This window comes from Acanthisitta chloris, unplaced genomic scaffold (assembly GCF_000695815.1).
Source record: "Acanthisitta chloris isolate BGI_N310 unplaced genomic scaffold, ASM69581v1 scaffold8680, whole genome shotgun sequence".
NCBI classification, from domain to species: Eukaryota; Metazoa; Chordata; class Aves; order Passeriformes; family Acanthisittidae; genus Acanthisitta; species Acanthisitta chloris.
Window position 1 is genome coordinate 24,243 of NW_008651045.1, and position 16,471 is coordinate 40,713.

The following is a 16,471-nucleotide window of genomic DNA, read 5'->3' on the forward strand; positions in this document are numbered from 1 at the left end:
AGGTGCTTCGCTTTCCACTTGGATGCTCCAACCAATAAATTCACCACATGTCCACTCACTATAGGTTAAGGGAATGCTTAGTCTCCTACTTTGTCTATTAAACCAAAGTGCATCATAATCACAAAGCAAATCCTCCTTCTCTTTATGATATCCACTTGAGTCCAACAGTCTAAACTGAGGTCTGGTAGCCTATGTGGAAAATGTAAGAAACACAGTCTCAGGATTTAACTTGTGCCCCTGACAGGAGAATTTATTCTTGCATGTGACCTATTCACATATGTGGCAACATGAAAGGATGTTCCTGCAGCTTGCCAGGTGCCAAGGTTATGAATACGAACCCTCTGCTCTATCTATTTAAGCAGTCTGGACTGTTTCTCTTTTTTTTTTTTTGAAGTGAGATGAAGTGAGACTGAAAAGCAGAAGAACTGAAGCATGGAAAAGATACTACAGCAAGAAAAGAACAGTTCTGATTCAGCAAATCCTCAAGACAGATTGTCAGAGGCTGGTGGAGCATTTTGAAGAAGTGTTACTTCATGCTTGTCCTGTTCTTATGCTCTCCCTCAGGGACCTGCTGTTGGTCAGTGTCCCTCAGGTAGAAGGTCTGGTCCAGTGTCCCTGTTCTTATACATGGAAAGCATTTCTTAAAATCATACTAAAAATACTGTGGCCAACATCATAAATGGCTTTGGGAGTTAGAAGTAAGAAGTCTCTTTCAGAATTGAAACCTGAAGAAAGCTGGTTCAACTCTGCACTCAACAATTTTCTGTTTTCATAAACACCTGAGCTCTGACAGCTGTAGCTAAGTGTCTGAGGTGTTGGCTTCATGTGACGGAGCAGCGAAATCCCATAAGCCATCTCCTTGTCAGCTGTGCAATGATTTCTGGAGAGAACTTCAGTCATCCAGGTTGAGAATCTTACCGAATCATGTGCAAGCCAGAAACCTGAAACGGAGACTGGAGGCTGTACAGAGCCCCTAACAGCTGCTTAGCCCAGCAAACACATCTGAAAATGCAAAGAAACAGTCAAAGGCATTACGCTGAAGTGCACCAGTGATTCCCTGGGCCTGCTGTTATCTAGCAGGTCAGACCCATCCCAAGTACCCTAACTTAGTTAATCAGCCTTCCCCTCCAGCCCAACAAAGAGCAGGAAAAAACAAAAGAGGATGGTGAAGGACCAGAAGAAAGGACACCACAGACTTCCCTTCTTATGGCTAAGAAAAGAGGTGTGATTTTGGATGGAACATGGGGGATACAGAGCTCACTGAGTTGTTAACAGGGTGCAAGACAGTGTCTTGCAAGGAATGTGTACAGGTGGGAAAGGGATAGAAGACTTAAGGACAAACCCTGACATATACTAGGATGGGAAAACATCACACAGACAACTGATGAAAAAAATAAATGGATGGACACAAAAATCCACTACAATGTGCTGTGGATGACCTGCTTGTTGGTACATAGGAAATCCAAGCTATTTCTCAAAAAATATGTATCATTTAACTATGCTACATCCAGTATGGAAAGAAAGGAAAAAGAACAACAAACAATACAAAAAGACTCCCCTGCCTTAAAACTGGCTACAGTGTATTGGCAAGACCAGAGGCAATACAGAGAAAGCAGGCTGGGGAAACAATAATGGCAAAGGGATATTCCCATGCTCCAGGGGACAAAATGCAAAATCTTTTGAGATTTTGGGGGTTTTTTAATATTACACTAGAGAAGAGGTTTGGCAAAGGCTCTGAGATGAAGACATCTTCAAATGCTGCATTTGCAAAAGGTTCAGGTAACAGGTTTCAAAATCAGCAACTTGGTATTACAAGGGTGAGTTCAAGTCACCTCCACAGCAGGAGGCAGCAAACGGATAACAATGGGAATCAAGAACTTAAGCATTTCTTTTGATCCCAAATGCATGATAAAGGGTTGAATATTGCTGGTGCTGCAGTTATCTTCTAGTAAAGAGGTTATTTGACGTTAGAGAGGTGATCCCAGGGCAAAAGGATGTCAGGAGGGTAGTGGTCTCCACGGGAAGGCCAACCCTGCCTATACAGTCTGAGAAAGAAGCATCTCCGGTGACTGTGGAAGTGGCAGTTGCAATGAGGTCACTGTGAACTAGGCTGACCAGAGTAGCTTAGATGAGATCTCCATAAATGCACAATTAAAATATTTCAAAAGCAATTCTGAACACTTTTTGATTTTAAGCAATTTAAATGGGCCTCGCTGGCCAAAAGGGCCAACTGCTGTCCCTCTGCAGCACAATGGGAACTTTATCTTTTCTCAAGGCAGACATTCACACTGGTTTAGGGTACGTACGCTACCACATAGCTTAGCCACTGCTTTATCATCCTCATACCCTATTCTGCACCTGAAAATAACTAATAAAAGCAGGTGGTGGTTGCAGACTATTTCTCCTTTGTTGGACAGGAACAGTTTGTGAATATTTAGCACCTTGCTTCAAGTTTGTTTCTTGGAGGCAGAGGAATTGCTGCCACATGCAATGAAGCACACAGGAGAACTCAATTTTAAAGAGCAGTACAGAGTCTTGCATTTCTTCTGTCAATAGTCTTCTTTCAGCAAATGATGCTGCAGGATTAAGTCAAATTTGATGTTTGTTGGTTTGGGTTTTTTTGTAATACACTGGTACCAAACTCAAGCACTCAGAGGTACAAGCATACTGCCCTACCAGTCAGAGTCCCAGAAGCACTCCAGCTATGGTACCACAGGCCGCTGCAAAGATCTAACTTCATGGGCTAGTTTTTCTGGATACTGTTTCCCTCTCTTGCAGGAGTAAGTTTCCTGCTTTTCTACACTAACCACCACTCCTGAAGATCAGTCTCCAAAGGCTATCAAGAGCAGAGAGGCTCACAAGGCAAGTGAGCACAGCTGACAAACACAGACATGAGGAATACATCTAGGAAACCACCTGAAATGTTACGTACGCTGCATGCAGTACATTGCTCTATGGGATGTGCAGGTAATGGGCTCCTCCTAAGAAGGAATACCACAGGAAAGGATAAAAGAAAGCTAAGTCTCATGCAGAGTTGCAGTGATGCCCCAGCATGTAGCTTAGTTACAAGGAGTGCACTAAAGATGTCCCTAATTATAGCTGGAACAAACGGCAGCAGAATATGACTGCATGGAGCAGCATTGCCCAGGCACCTCCTGTACCCTCTCAAAAGCCTCCTCAAAACTATTTCTCTCCAACATCTTGTACCCACAGTCTGTAAGTCAATTCCCAGCTCTGCCTTTGCTGCAAGTGAAAACAAATCACCCCTGCACAGGTTATGGCCTCCCAGCTCCCCTGTAACTGTCTAGAGGCCCTCCCTGCTTACTTTCATTGACTCTGAAATAAAAAGTAGCACACGCAGTAACTTCAAGCAGGACTGAGATCGCCTCAAAGGTAAGAAACTTATTTGGGGGTGGTATCCAACATAGTAACATTCTAGCCAAATCTAGCTCATCTCAGATGGGCAAAAAAAATATCTCATGAAACCCCACCTAGAGTTTCACCTCTGGTGTCCCCAGCACAGGATGGATATTGACCTGTTGGAGCAAGTCCAGAGGAGAGCCACCAAGATGATTAGAGAGATGAAGCACCTCTCTTATGAGGAAAGGCTGAGAAAACTGGCTTTGTTCAGACTGGAAAACAGAAGGCTTAGGGGTGACTTAATTACAAACTTCTAGTTCCTGAAGGGAGCCTACAAGAAAGATGGAGAGAGACTATTTACAAGGGTATGTAGTGATTGGACAAGAGGGAACAGTTTCAAACTAAGAGTAGGTTTAGATTAGATATTAGGAAGAAATTCTTTACTGTGAGGGTGGTGTGGCCAGGTTGCCCAGAGAAGTTGTGGATGCTCCATACCTGGAAGCTTCCAAGGCCAGGATGGATGGGGCTCTGAGCAACCTAGTCTAGTGAAAGATGTCCCTGTTCACCACAGGGAGGTTGAAACTAGATGATCTTTAAGGTCCCTTCCAATAAAAACCATTCTGTGAGACTATGATTCTGCAAGGTTAACCTAAGTTTATGCATGTAGGACTTTCTTCTTTTTTTCAGATGGGCTGGTAATCAGCCAGGCATTTAAGACTCGTTTCTCCTGCTAACAAACCAAGAAAGAACTTAAATGACTATATATAGACAGGAGAAAAAAAAAAAAAAAGAAAAAACACCTAAGTCCTTTAAGATCATGAGAATGCAACATGAAAATAGCTTTCTTGAGCATCAGTTGAAAGCTCTTTCACGGAGTCTCACTAGTCCTCTGCTATCTGTTCAATGGGGTCAGTCACCTCATCTATCCTATGAATTCAGAATTTAGAGCCCAGCTGAGAAATGTTAAGCATATAACATCAAAAAACCCCACTAGAAATATCTCTTCTGCAGCATTCAGTTCTTCATCAATACGCACACCTGCTCATGTCAGCATGTGGGGGAGACAAGAATATCACAAGTCAGTGCCTGCTATTTGTATATTAGAAAATTCTTCACAGCTGAATTATTCTAGCCCGATTTCCATAGGAAACCCATAGTAAAACTCCTATTTGTTTTCACCAAAACCAAGTTAGGATATTACTATCCCAATTGGAAAATTCCTGTGAAAAACATAAATGTAAACAGGAAAAACATTAGTTAAAATTGTAAATATTTTGATCTGTCCAGAGAGTGAGTAATATATCTTAAGGCAAAAACTCGTTATAGATTAAGAGCAGGCATTAAACAATCTTCTTTTAAAAGAGTCAGTAAGGCTCCCCTAAAGGCTAATTTCTAGTGAACTTAAGACACCAGAAGGAACTGTACCACTTCGGTAAGGTTACTAATGCAATGCTATGTCATCAAACTACAGTAATAATGAGTACCAAGTTACTGAGTAGCTGAATACCTGGTAATGATTTTGTTTCAGTTCAGAGGGAACTGCATTTCCTTTACAAGAAAGACAGCAAGAAATGTCAGCTGACTGTTGTTGCAAAGAGTACATAACATAAACCACAGTGATACAATTCATTTCAGTATACTTTGCCTTGGTGTTCTGGAGCCTAACTTACTTCTTGCTGATTATCTTCATCCTATGCTTTGCCTCCATCTGAATTGAAAAGTAAACTATTTCATAAAGAGCCAGCAGCTTTTCAAAGGTACTTTTCTGGTGACTAATAAAACTGCACTGGCTTTGCTTCATGGCCCCATGGAAACTATTTTTCAGGTAACATTCAAACTCCTGTACATTATAACTCACCCAGGGGAGGCCTTTGAGCCAATCTTTATGATTCAGAGGTGAATTCTGCCAATCTTATGCTGAGTAATATGTTGTAGTAGGATTAGTCTCACAGAAACATGTTCTTTGTAGCTCAAGAGAAAGGACATTTAACTTGAGGTCAAGTATTTTAAAAGCCCATTAACCTGTCTCACAAAAGATTTAACTTACCAAGTAAACAACTTACAAAGACAGTTGTTAGTGTTAGGGCTGTTACTCTTTATGTGCTGGCAACAGCTCTGACAGAGAACTGACCTTACCTTGAAAAGCTGACGCTGTGATATCCCCTCAGCTCTCGAGAAGGGGTGTGATGGAGGGGGTTGACAGAGAAGTGGTGACTCCTCTCTCTGAGAGTAATACAAATGTAATACATTAATGAAAATTCTCCATATTTCCAGTAAGTCACTTGAGAAAGGGAAAGGAAAGTGTCACCACCTGACGATGTGACTAACATCTGAAAAACGAGATGAGGCTGAACTGAACCACAAGTGCTAAAGTGCTCAGTTACCAAGGCTTGAACCCTGTCTTTCAGGACAGTTCCAGCAGAAGCCAAACAACTGATGCTCCGAGTCTGCAACCTGAGGCCAAAGGCTAGATTCTGTTTCTCTCACGAGTTTCCCCAGAAACCCTCAATGCAAACACTAAACCACCAATGTATTTGAAAGCTTAATCCTTGTATTGTTTTCAGAAGCCTCTTTGTAATTGTCTTTTGAGTATACTTGTGAATCCCCATCAGTAGAAATCTGGTAACAGATGATGCATGCAAATCCATCAGCTGCTGTGTTTGGGTCTTGACTGTCAAGACAATCCTCTTCAGCAAATAAGCAGGTTTGCTTTTGTCTGTCATGGATGCTTTATTACAACTCCTATCTGTAGCACTTAGGATTTAGTCTGTCTCCTGGATGCATTAGGATTTAAATATTTGCTGAGTAAAAAAATCTCAATGTGTCTCCTTACAGGCTGCCTTTAAACAGAAGGCAACATGGCAAGTATAGATGCTGCTGTCTTTTAATAAACCTCTTCCATGACTAAGCCCAAGGAAAACAGATGCAAGAATTTTCACATTTGCAAGACTCTTTGTGCCCTGTATTTATTTAGTTGTTTTCATCCTTGGCCTAGCAGGAAATACACTGATTTTTGTCATACTAGTTTTTTATGTGAAACTGAAGATACTGACAGACATCTTTTTGCTGAACTTGGCTATGGCTGAGTGGTTCTTCCTTTGGATGCTGCCACTCTGGGCATATTCTGCTGCTCAGGAGTGGACTTGAGGTATCATGGCATGTCATATTATATGGGGCCCTTATACACTTCAATCTTAACTCTAATGTCTATCACCTTTGACCACCTTATTGCCATTGCTTTTGCCACCAAATCACATGTGTCGAACCAAACCAATGACATGGAGAAAATTTATCTGTGTCTCAGTGTGGGTGATCTCACTAGCATTTGCCACACCACAGTTTATTTTTAGTGAGGTGTTTAGTATTTATAAGGCAGCATGCCAGAAAGAGTACCCAAACCATTGAACAGACCTGGATCTTGAAGTGATCCAAGTGACCCTTGCTTATTTTATTCCCATCCTAGCCATGACCATCTGCTACTCACTAATTATTAGAACCTTCCTGCATGCCAGAAGTCTTCAAAAGAACATATATATCAAAAATATTTTCTACAGTTGTTCTGTGTATTCTTACTCAGTTACCCTATACTTTCTCTCTTTTTGGTTTTGAGACTGATTAAAATCATAGACTGGAGCTTTAACCCAAACAACAGCTTTGAATATGCATTCATCATAACAGGAGCTCTTGCTTATTTGCATTGCCTGCCTTAACCCTGTTTTGTATTTCTTCATAGGGATGAAATTCAGGAGGCACTTACTGAAAATTATTAAAAACTCAAGATGTGTCAAACAGCAAGTTATGGCTAAACAGAGGGAAACCACCAAAGAGGAAGACACTAAAACTTTTACCGCTTCAAATAAGGCAGAAGCCACAAGCATGTATCCAGTATAAAACTGCCTAAAAAATCTGGCAAGAATTTTACAGGTTTTTCTTTGTTTTGTTTGTAAATATTGAGATAGGTACCCTGAGTAGAAGGAAACACAATGCCATTAGTAAAGATAGGTGATCAGGTTTAGACCAGCCTGTCTTAATCATGATACTTCAGTGTTTCCTGCTTTTCCAGTCAAAGCTGGTAACTGAGTTAACATTGCAGATCTTCGAAGGTATAAGAAACAATGAGATAAAACTCTGCTCTTCATGACATAAAGCTAACTTGAACTTCCTGACTCCAAAACCTCTGGCCTGCTGGTTTTCTATGAATGGTGTTTGTTAACAAAAGCTTTTATGAGTTTTGTTTCAAAGATATGACATATTTTAGTTCAGCTCACTCATTTCATAATTCCTGGATTAAAAACACTATACATTTCAAAATTCGTGCTGGGTTTCACATGTGGTTAGGGTTTTTTTTTGTGGGCTTTTTCTTTTATTTAATTTTTTCTATTTGGGAGACAGTCTATGAATGGTGTTTGTTAACAAAAGCTTTTATGAGTTTTGTTTCAAAGATATGACATATTTTAGTTCAGCTCACTCATTTCATAATTCCTGGATTAAAAACACTATACATTTCAAAATTCGTGCTGGGTTTCACATGTGGTTAGGGTTTTTTTTTGTGGGCTTTTTCTTTTATTTAATTTTTTCTATTTGGGAGACAGTCTCTATGCATGGTTTTTTTGTGGGCTTTTTCTTTTGTTTAATTTTTTCTATTTGGGAGACAGTCTCTATGCATACAGAAATTTTAGATGAATGCTGAATGAGTAATAAAGCAGCATTTTCCATCTGCCTTTCATCTAGTATGAGGTTCATGGCCTGAATGTCCCATACACATCTTATTTCTGGTACCAGAGTTCATGTTGCCAGATGACCAGACGCCCTATAAACACAAGGGATATCATACCACATGTGGGCTCTAACGCTGAGCAGTGTTTCCCTAGATGCAAATGCTCACACCCTCATTCCCACACATTCTTTGCACCATAAGATCTTTCTAGTCTGTTTTCCCTGGAATCCTGGCTCCCTTGCCATGAAACTGGATTCCTTAGTTGTTTTCCTTCTTTGTTCTTGAAATCCATCCCTTCCACCCCTGGCCTTTTCACTTCCCACTGGGAGGCAAAAAGGTGCACGGGGGCAGTGTAGCCTGGGACAGAAAGTATGCAAAAGCTCTTACAGAGATTAGTAGAACAGGGGTAAAATAGGGGAAAACAAAGAAGGGATATTGGAGAGGAGCAGAGGAAGGGCCTGACGCACCTGTGGGCTGCCTGTGATAAAGGCAGGGTTGGGTCCAGCCCAAAGGCTGAAAGTCTTTACAGCTTACCAGTTTTAACTATTTCAAATCATTCTTGTGATAATCACACTCACTCTGAATGTTCCTTTTCACCCCAGTAACACTCAGTTCTTCCTACCAGATCATTGCAGCTCAGTGGTACCTAACCCTTGTTGGCACCATTGTGTCCACATCACTTTCTTTCCCCTGTAGAAAACAGCTGCTTTAGGCAATCCTTTCCTTACTACACAATCTTTCTTTTTTCTGCCATAGTGAAACATCCTTAAAACTAGGAAGGAACATGCTGTGCTTTCATATGTGTGTGGCAAGTAAAGCTGCTATCCTAACAACACAGCTGTAAGGGAGGCTTTGCCAGTGGAGGATGGTGAGAGCTGCTCCTGTCCCCACTCCTTCCTGGCTGGTTCTATGCAGGACAGCAAATGCTTTTGGACCACATGCAGTTCACCCTTTTGGCTACACTGGCACCCTGCCTGGCCATGTGAGTGTAATTAGGTCAGCAAAGAGTATTATGAGTCATTAAGAAAAAAAAGAATCCAAACCAAAGCAACCACCATGCAGACAGGCTGAGAGGGTTTTTCTACCAGTACCAAGGTGTGAATAAACTGTTTCTGTACCAGCGTAGCAGCAAGTTTGTTGGGTTTTTTAACTCTTCTCCCATCTGTTATCTTGATTCTGTGGCTGCAACACTTATTGCAGGCATTTAATGTCTACAATATGTAAGATGGAAACACAGTGCACTGGTTTATCATGATGACTTTGACCCAGTGCTGCTGTGCACTACCCTGACCTTTGTTTTAGAACACAATCTGCACATGTGAATGCTTTAGGAATAAAAGAGTTTAAAAATACAACAATATGAACCTTGAAATAACAGGATGTATCACAACTGCACAACTTAACTCAGCTTCTTACATTAAGATTTCAGTCAGGTTGCTCCAAACTCTCAAGACAGACCTGAAAGCATGAAGCAACTGCTGCATAATCCTAACCTTTAAGAAAGAGCTGCCTCAAGCCAGAGTTATGCTGGTACATCATCTATCTTGTTACACACCTGTGCAGCTCATGACGAAGGTGAGTTTTAAGTGATCCTCAATTGACCTGTACCAATAAAGGCAGTGTCTCAAAATCTGCTTTTACCAAAAGATGTTGTATTTGCTGCATGTGACTTCAAGGAAAGAACCACAGTGAAAAAGTGAAAAATAGAGTAACAGTACAGTAGACACCAAAAGGGGGACAAATAGAAATAGAAATGTCTTTTAAGGTAATTCACTGCTTTGAGCACTAACTCACATTGCCAGTCCAGCAAGGACTCACACCTAGAATAGGTAAGGTCAGTGTGAAAATCTCTGCCACTCAGCCAGAGTAAGGTCATAAGAAACTATGTCAACAGAGCATGTCCATCACAGATCTTCTGTCTGTACAGCGAGCCTCCCTTCTTTCTTCCCTCTCTTGGCTCCTCATCTCCTTCACTTTTAGAGCTGCACCAATCTCCTACAAAAGCTAAAAAGCTTGGACAACTTTCAGCAGACCTCAATAAAGAAGTCAGGCCTGAAAACTTACTTATTTGTATGCATTCCTCAGACCTGCATCTAGCAAGCACAACCTTTGTGTCTTCTCCAGACACAGTATCAAAACAAATTCTACTCCAAATATTCAATTTCATGCAAGGAGAACATTATTGGAATGGCAGTGGAGACTAGCTGCAGTTTCCACATGGCAATCAGGCCACATTTAGCTGGACACTTTCAAAAAAGAATGAAGATCATAGGTGGACTACATGAAATTCAAGGTGATCAGTTCAGTACAGCCAAGAAATCTGCAGCAATGCAACAATAGCTCAGAAAGTCACTATACTGCAGATGCTTGAGATGTGGAAGAAAACACACTGGAAAATTTTCAGTACATCTGCTATGTGCTGCTGTCAAAGGCAGGACAGAGGGGTAGCAGAACCTTTGCTTTTACCCAATATATTGGCTCTGGCACATTTACTCTCAAATCACCCAAGGCATCTTATGCTGCATTATCTGCTCACGTGGTTAGTCACGCTGAAGCTTTGGGTACACATACACTCCTCACCACGGAAACAAGTGAGAAAACTTCTGTCACAATCAACACTGTGCTCTACTTTTTTTTCTAACATGCACCACAGGCACCACACCATCATCTGACTCATGTATCAGTTGCTAGATCTCTCCCGTACCACACGCACAAGATGCTCAAGTCATCCACAATGTGAGAAGCTCATTCTGCTCTCCAGTGTTTAGGCTAGTGAAACCTTCCCAACATTACAGGTGGGAAATGGCAGGTGTGGTTTGTGCTCTCTGCAAAGAATGACTCAAGCTCACTGTAGGACTTTCCCGTCTGCTCATGAGACTGATGACCAAGAGCAACAGAGGATAAAACACTATTTCCTGGCTCTCCTGCCTATACTCTGTGAACAAGGGGAGATAGACAACCTTTGAAAGCTTACATGGTGAAAACAGGTTGTTGAATGGGTACCATTCAAGAATAGTATTCCATTGTTAGTGGCAATCCTTCCTTCCAGCTTGAATTCTTTGTGGGACAAGATGAATCTAGACCAACCCCAAACTAAAACAAATGGTGACCCACACTTATTTCTTCTCTCCTGGTTGTATTCTCCAGAGCTAACTCACCTGTGATACACATATCCTCTGGGGATAGCATGAAGACAAAGTACATTACACTTTTTTCTTCTTCAAATAAACAAAAATTCCTCAACACAAATTGTCCCTTTGCAAAACCCAGGCAATATAAACCTCACAAGAGCATTGTGAAGCTCAGTTCATTCATGTCTGCCCAGCACATCTTAAACATGAACATACTCTCAGTGTCAACAGTACACAAAATAGGCAGAATACATACAAGTTATTTACCATGAAGCAAAAATGTAGAATTTTGGAAAGTTTTTTGGTTTTTTTTTTTTTAACCAAATAAACAATCGGTACAGTCTGTCTTCAACCCAAACTGCAAGTCGCTGTGGTTAATACCAGAAATAGGTCTGCTAAGGGCAAAAGAGTCTAGGTCTGCTTTCTCAGCAACAGATTGTTTACTCTGTGGCTGTTTTCAGTTTAGCATTTAGATTTATCATGCTTATTTTTCTGCTCAGAAGAAATGCAAGTAGATAAATTAGATGAAATTGCTCTTTTTTTCCCTTTCATCATATATTTTACAGAATTTTTGTAAAATATTTGAACAATAGCAAACCAATGTTTTGTATAAACATGGCTATACATTAACCTATAATACTAAAACATAATTTGCAAACCAAGTGTTTGGATATTCAGATGGCCTTAGATCCTCTTCAATGCTAATTTACATAGAAATACATGTAAAAAAAGATTACTGAAATCTGCATTCTCTCTCATTTTCTTAAAAATAAGCAAAAACTTGTGCCAGATTTAGCTACACTTTCTTTTCTGCAAGCTGTCATCTTTAAGGTACTAAGGAATCCCACAGACATAGACAGGTTATGTCACATTCAGGTCAATGAAGCCTGTCAAAAAGAGCACATCTTTCCTCAGCTTTTCCCCACCTCCTTGTTCTGTTGATATTGGTGAGTCTGACAGTGTTGCTTAGCAATTATAGTAAGTTGTGTGCGTGACCAGTAATCCAGCATGGCCTGAAAGCTGACTTTAATGGAGACAGTTGGCCTGGTGACAGAACTGGGACTAATCCCCTGTGCTGTGGTGAAGCAGGTGGAGGGAGAGGATGGAGCTGCTTAGATTTACTAGATTTGATGCTGACTGTGCAAATAGGTCAACATTAAGCTGTTTTGGTCTACTGAACATGTGGCTGGGAACAGAGGTGTCTTCTCTTTATGCAGGGGTTGGCTACTCTCACTGAATGGAAAAAAAAGAACATTATAAGCAAATCCAAAAGAGCCCCCACTCTGTGAAGCAGTGTTTACTCACAGATCTGTCATGCTGTGATCCAGAGATTCTCCTTCCATCTGACTTTCATTGTGGAGAGAGTCTGATTCCTGTACTTGGCAGAGCTCCTCATCAGTGATTATATCAAATGCTGCATCATCTGGTGGCTTAGAGGCTTCACTTGCAACTGTGCCATAAAAGGACATGAAAAGAAACAAACAATATTAGTTGGTTGTCTGGAAAACAAACAAGCAAAACCCTTAGTGGGGAAGACTGGGCCATTCCTCTACCTTTACAGAAGCATTAAGTAACTACTAGAACTAAGGGATTGCCAGGCTGACTGACAGTTAATATACATACACATTTCTGTCATTACCAAATACCAATAAATTTAAAGATGGGATCAGTCCCACCCTGAGAACACTGCATAGCATGCAGGTCCTTGGAGCAGGAGGTGACCATGTGGTTTCTTGGAGACTGTTGAAGAACCTTACTTAGTTCTCCACAGCGTGCAAACAACACACTAACCGAAAGCCCTCTCCGATGGTGACACCGGTGATTCCAATGAAGCTGGTGATCCTTCCTGGTTGGCACTGGATCCAGAGTCATCTGTACTGTCCACAAAGACTCTAGGCTTACTAAAGCAAGCTCTGCAGCAACGCTCTTTTTTTCCACCAGGTTTTGTCACCATGTAGTTGTTGCAGCAGTAGTAGCAGAAAATGCGACCACACATTCTAGAAATGATTCAAAACCAAAGGTGTCAGAAAAGTTCACACACAGCTGGAACATAACTACATGACAGAGCTTGGGGCTTTGTCATAATGGTTTTGCTTTCTGCAAAAGCACAAATCCATGGCAGAACTCATAATACAGACTCATAATAATACTCCTTTCTGAAGTGATGCGAGTTTCCATGACAAGGACAGGACAGAAATTCACATTCATACTCTGCAGTATGAAACAGAAAAAAACCTAAAAAAACTCCCCAAAAATAAATACAGATTTAAATATAAAGGCTAAACCAATCAAACAATTACTTACACAAGTAAGTAATATTTATATTAAGTACATAGGAAGGAAACGTACTTAACAATATTACACAGGCCAGATCTCATACACAGATAGAATAAAACTGTATTTGATTGTAAGGACTGTTAGAACACATCTCTACATATGTACTTTGTAATGACCCCTCTCCCCTTCAGACAGGGAAGAGAAAACTGTAGGACTCAACCTGTACAGTCATCCCTCCTGCCCTTGCAACTCTGAAGTCTCTCAGTATTAAACCTATCAACTACTTTTTAATGAGCATGTAAAGATTATCATGAACAAAAGCACCCAGCAGGGACCACTGTTACTCATGAAGTTTTAGTGGTTTTGTTTTTCATAATCATTTAAATCATTAGGAGGTGAAGACACAAGCAACTTTCACAGATTTTACTAGAAATGAGTCATTTGGAAGCTGTTAGCCAAAATGACTTCACTAATCCCTAGTAAATGTTGCCTGCATTCATATTGTAGTTGAAACAGTCCCAGTACTTGTTTCCTTATATGACTAACCAGGTCATGAAGATAAGGAACAGTGAAAAGCCAAATCAAACATATCACTACTACCCTGAATGTATCCACTTAAATATATTTTAATATATCTAGATCACATAACTAATATAACTGTATGGGAAATAATTTAATATCAAGCAAGATTACTCTGCAATTCGTGATTATCTCTGAACATACCTAGCTTAAGTAAACAAATTTCTAATTGCACAGAATATTGTAATTTGTTCTGGAATACTTCTATCACAATAGCAAAACCATCCCAGTGAATATTGTTTGGAGCATGCACAGAGCAGTGCACAGTCCTTCAAAGAAACACACTATGTAGGGTGTGATTATCTCTGTTTCCAGAAATGAGACTGCTGGTTTGGGCTGGGGTAGAGTTAACTTTCTTCACAGTGACTAGTATGGGGCTATGTTTAGGATTTGTGCAGAACACAGGATTGATAATGCAGAGATGTTTTTGTTATTGCTGAGCAGAGCTTACACCAAGGCCTCTTCTGCTTTCTGTACTGCCACGCCAGCAAGGAAGTTGGAGGTGCATGGGAGATTGGGAGGCGACACAGCTGGGACAGGTGACCCAAACTGACCAAAGGGATATTCCATACCATATGACATCATGCTCAGTATATAAAGTGGGAGGAAGAAGAAGGAAGGGAGGGATGTTTGGAGAGATGGCATCTGTCTTCCCAAGGAACTGTTACATGTGATGGGCCCTGCTCTCCTGGAGATGGCTGAACACCTCCTGCCCGTGGGAAGCAGTGAATTAATTCCTTGTTTTGCTTTGCTTGTGTGTGCAGCTTCTGCTTTCTCTATTAAACTGTCTTTATCTCAACCCATGAGTTTTTCCAGCTTTTACCCTTCCCATTCACTCCCCCATCCTGTTGGTGGGGGAGTGAGAAAGCAGCTGCATGGTGTTTGGTGGCTGCCTGGGGTTAAACCATGACAGAGACACTAACAGACTTCCCAAGTCAGAGCTGCTTCCAGACCTTTGCCTTAATATACGTTAAAGGACATTTCCATTAATGTCTCTTATTCCCCTGTAAACTCATGTTCTTTCAGCCTCTACAATGTCATGTATCAATGATTTTGACCAATGAACTGTGAACATTAAGAAATACTTCATCCATGTAAAGGATCCTACTGAATTTTGCATTTGAACAATGCAATACAGTTCAACAAACTGACCTGCAGTGGTGTCGGCGCACCATCCATGAGAACTCTCTCTGGCAGTCCAGACAGTGATTAACCTCTGTGTCCCCCTGCCACCTTTGCTCTGCACTAAGCTTCTGCTGGAACTCCAGAGCATCCGATTTTTGCCACAAGGCATCCTTATCTCTGCAGAGACAGTCACAAGACAGAAAAATACATAGAAGGTATCAGTGCTGGTTTGTTGGTAACCACCCTCAATTGCAATACTGGTGAAAGCTTCACAATAAAGAATCCTTTGCTGTAACTTCTGCGGAGCTTTCAGAAATACAGATCAAGAAACCTACTGAAGCTTCTGGGCAGGTAGAGAGAAAAACACATGCCATGCGGAGAACCACATATTTTTGCAAGAAGGAGATAATCCTGGGCGTTATATTTTTTACTATATTATGGAAATGCAAAATTTCAGCTGCTGATGCATTTGGCCATTACCCGTATTTTCAATTCAGGAATACAAGTCTGGACCACCTAGGCAGTATCCCTTAACATCCTAAGCTAAGATTTGAATTTCTGCTTGCTGTTTATTTTGATGCCAACCTGATAAGTTCTATCAAACGTTCTTCAAGGAACTGTTTTGTTCTTGTCAGGTCATCCAGTTCAGCAAATAACTTCTGGTCACTGCTATCTTTATCTGCTGCCACCTTGCTGAGCTTCTCACTGTAATCCAGGATCTTCTCTTTTGCTTCATCAGCTTCTTTTTGGATGCTGAAATGCAAAGGCAATTAAGAAGTTTTTAACTCATGTGGATTCAGGTCTTCCCCATGGAAGAAAGGCCTCCTCCACCCTGATAAACAGATAGTTTCAGTGAAATTGTTCTCAGTCTGCATGTTTTCTAGAGTTAGACAAAAATCTCTCCAGTTTTCTGCATCACTTAAAATGCACATAGATCCCTTAACTACTGAACACAGTCAGCTACCAGCAATTTCTTGGATGTCCTGTTTATAAGTAAAGGTTATGATGGCTACCACACTGGGAATAAAACAGATTATATCAGCACAAAAATATAAAAATACATAGGCTTTGGTTAACACATCAGACTGTGTGTGAGCCCATGCCTCATGAAGACCTATTTCCAAGTGCCAGATTATACACACCACACAAGCCCACATTACAGACCTTGACAACACTGCCTGAGTTAGATAGTTAAAGCTGGTAAGAAACCTGACAAAGACATGCAGGATGTGGTCCCATTCAAATAGTTCTTACTGATACCCTGAAAGTTCACGGAGAGGAG

The 16,471-nt window shown here is 40.9% G+C and overlaps 1 protein-coding gene across 1 annotated transcript in view; it reads right to left on the bottom strand.

The window, feature by feature from the left end:
• Window positions 1-16,471, bottom strand: part of FYCO1 (FYVE and coiled-coil domain containing 1) — a gene marked incomplete at its 5' end in the record, with an annotated part of 33,995 nt that overhangs the window by 6,625 nt on the left and 10,899 nt on the right. The window contains 4 exons of the mRNA XM_009071449.1: window positions 12,514-12,660; window positions 13,017-13,205; window positions 15,217-15,366; window positions 15,775-15,942. Of these exons, the coding sequence (XP_009069697.1) occupies window positions 12,514-12,660; window positions 13,017-13,205; window positions 15,217-15,366; window positions 15,775-15,942 (654 nt within the window). The remainder of the gene's footprint in view (window positions 1-12,513; window positions 12,661-13,016; window positions 13,206-15,216; window positions 15,367-15,774; window positions 15,943-16,471) is intronic.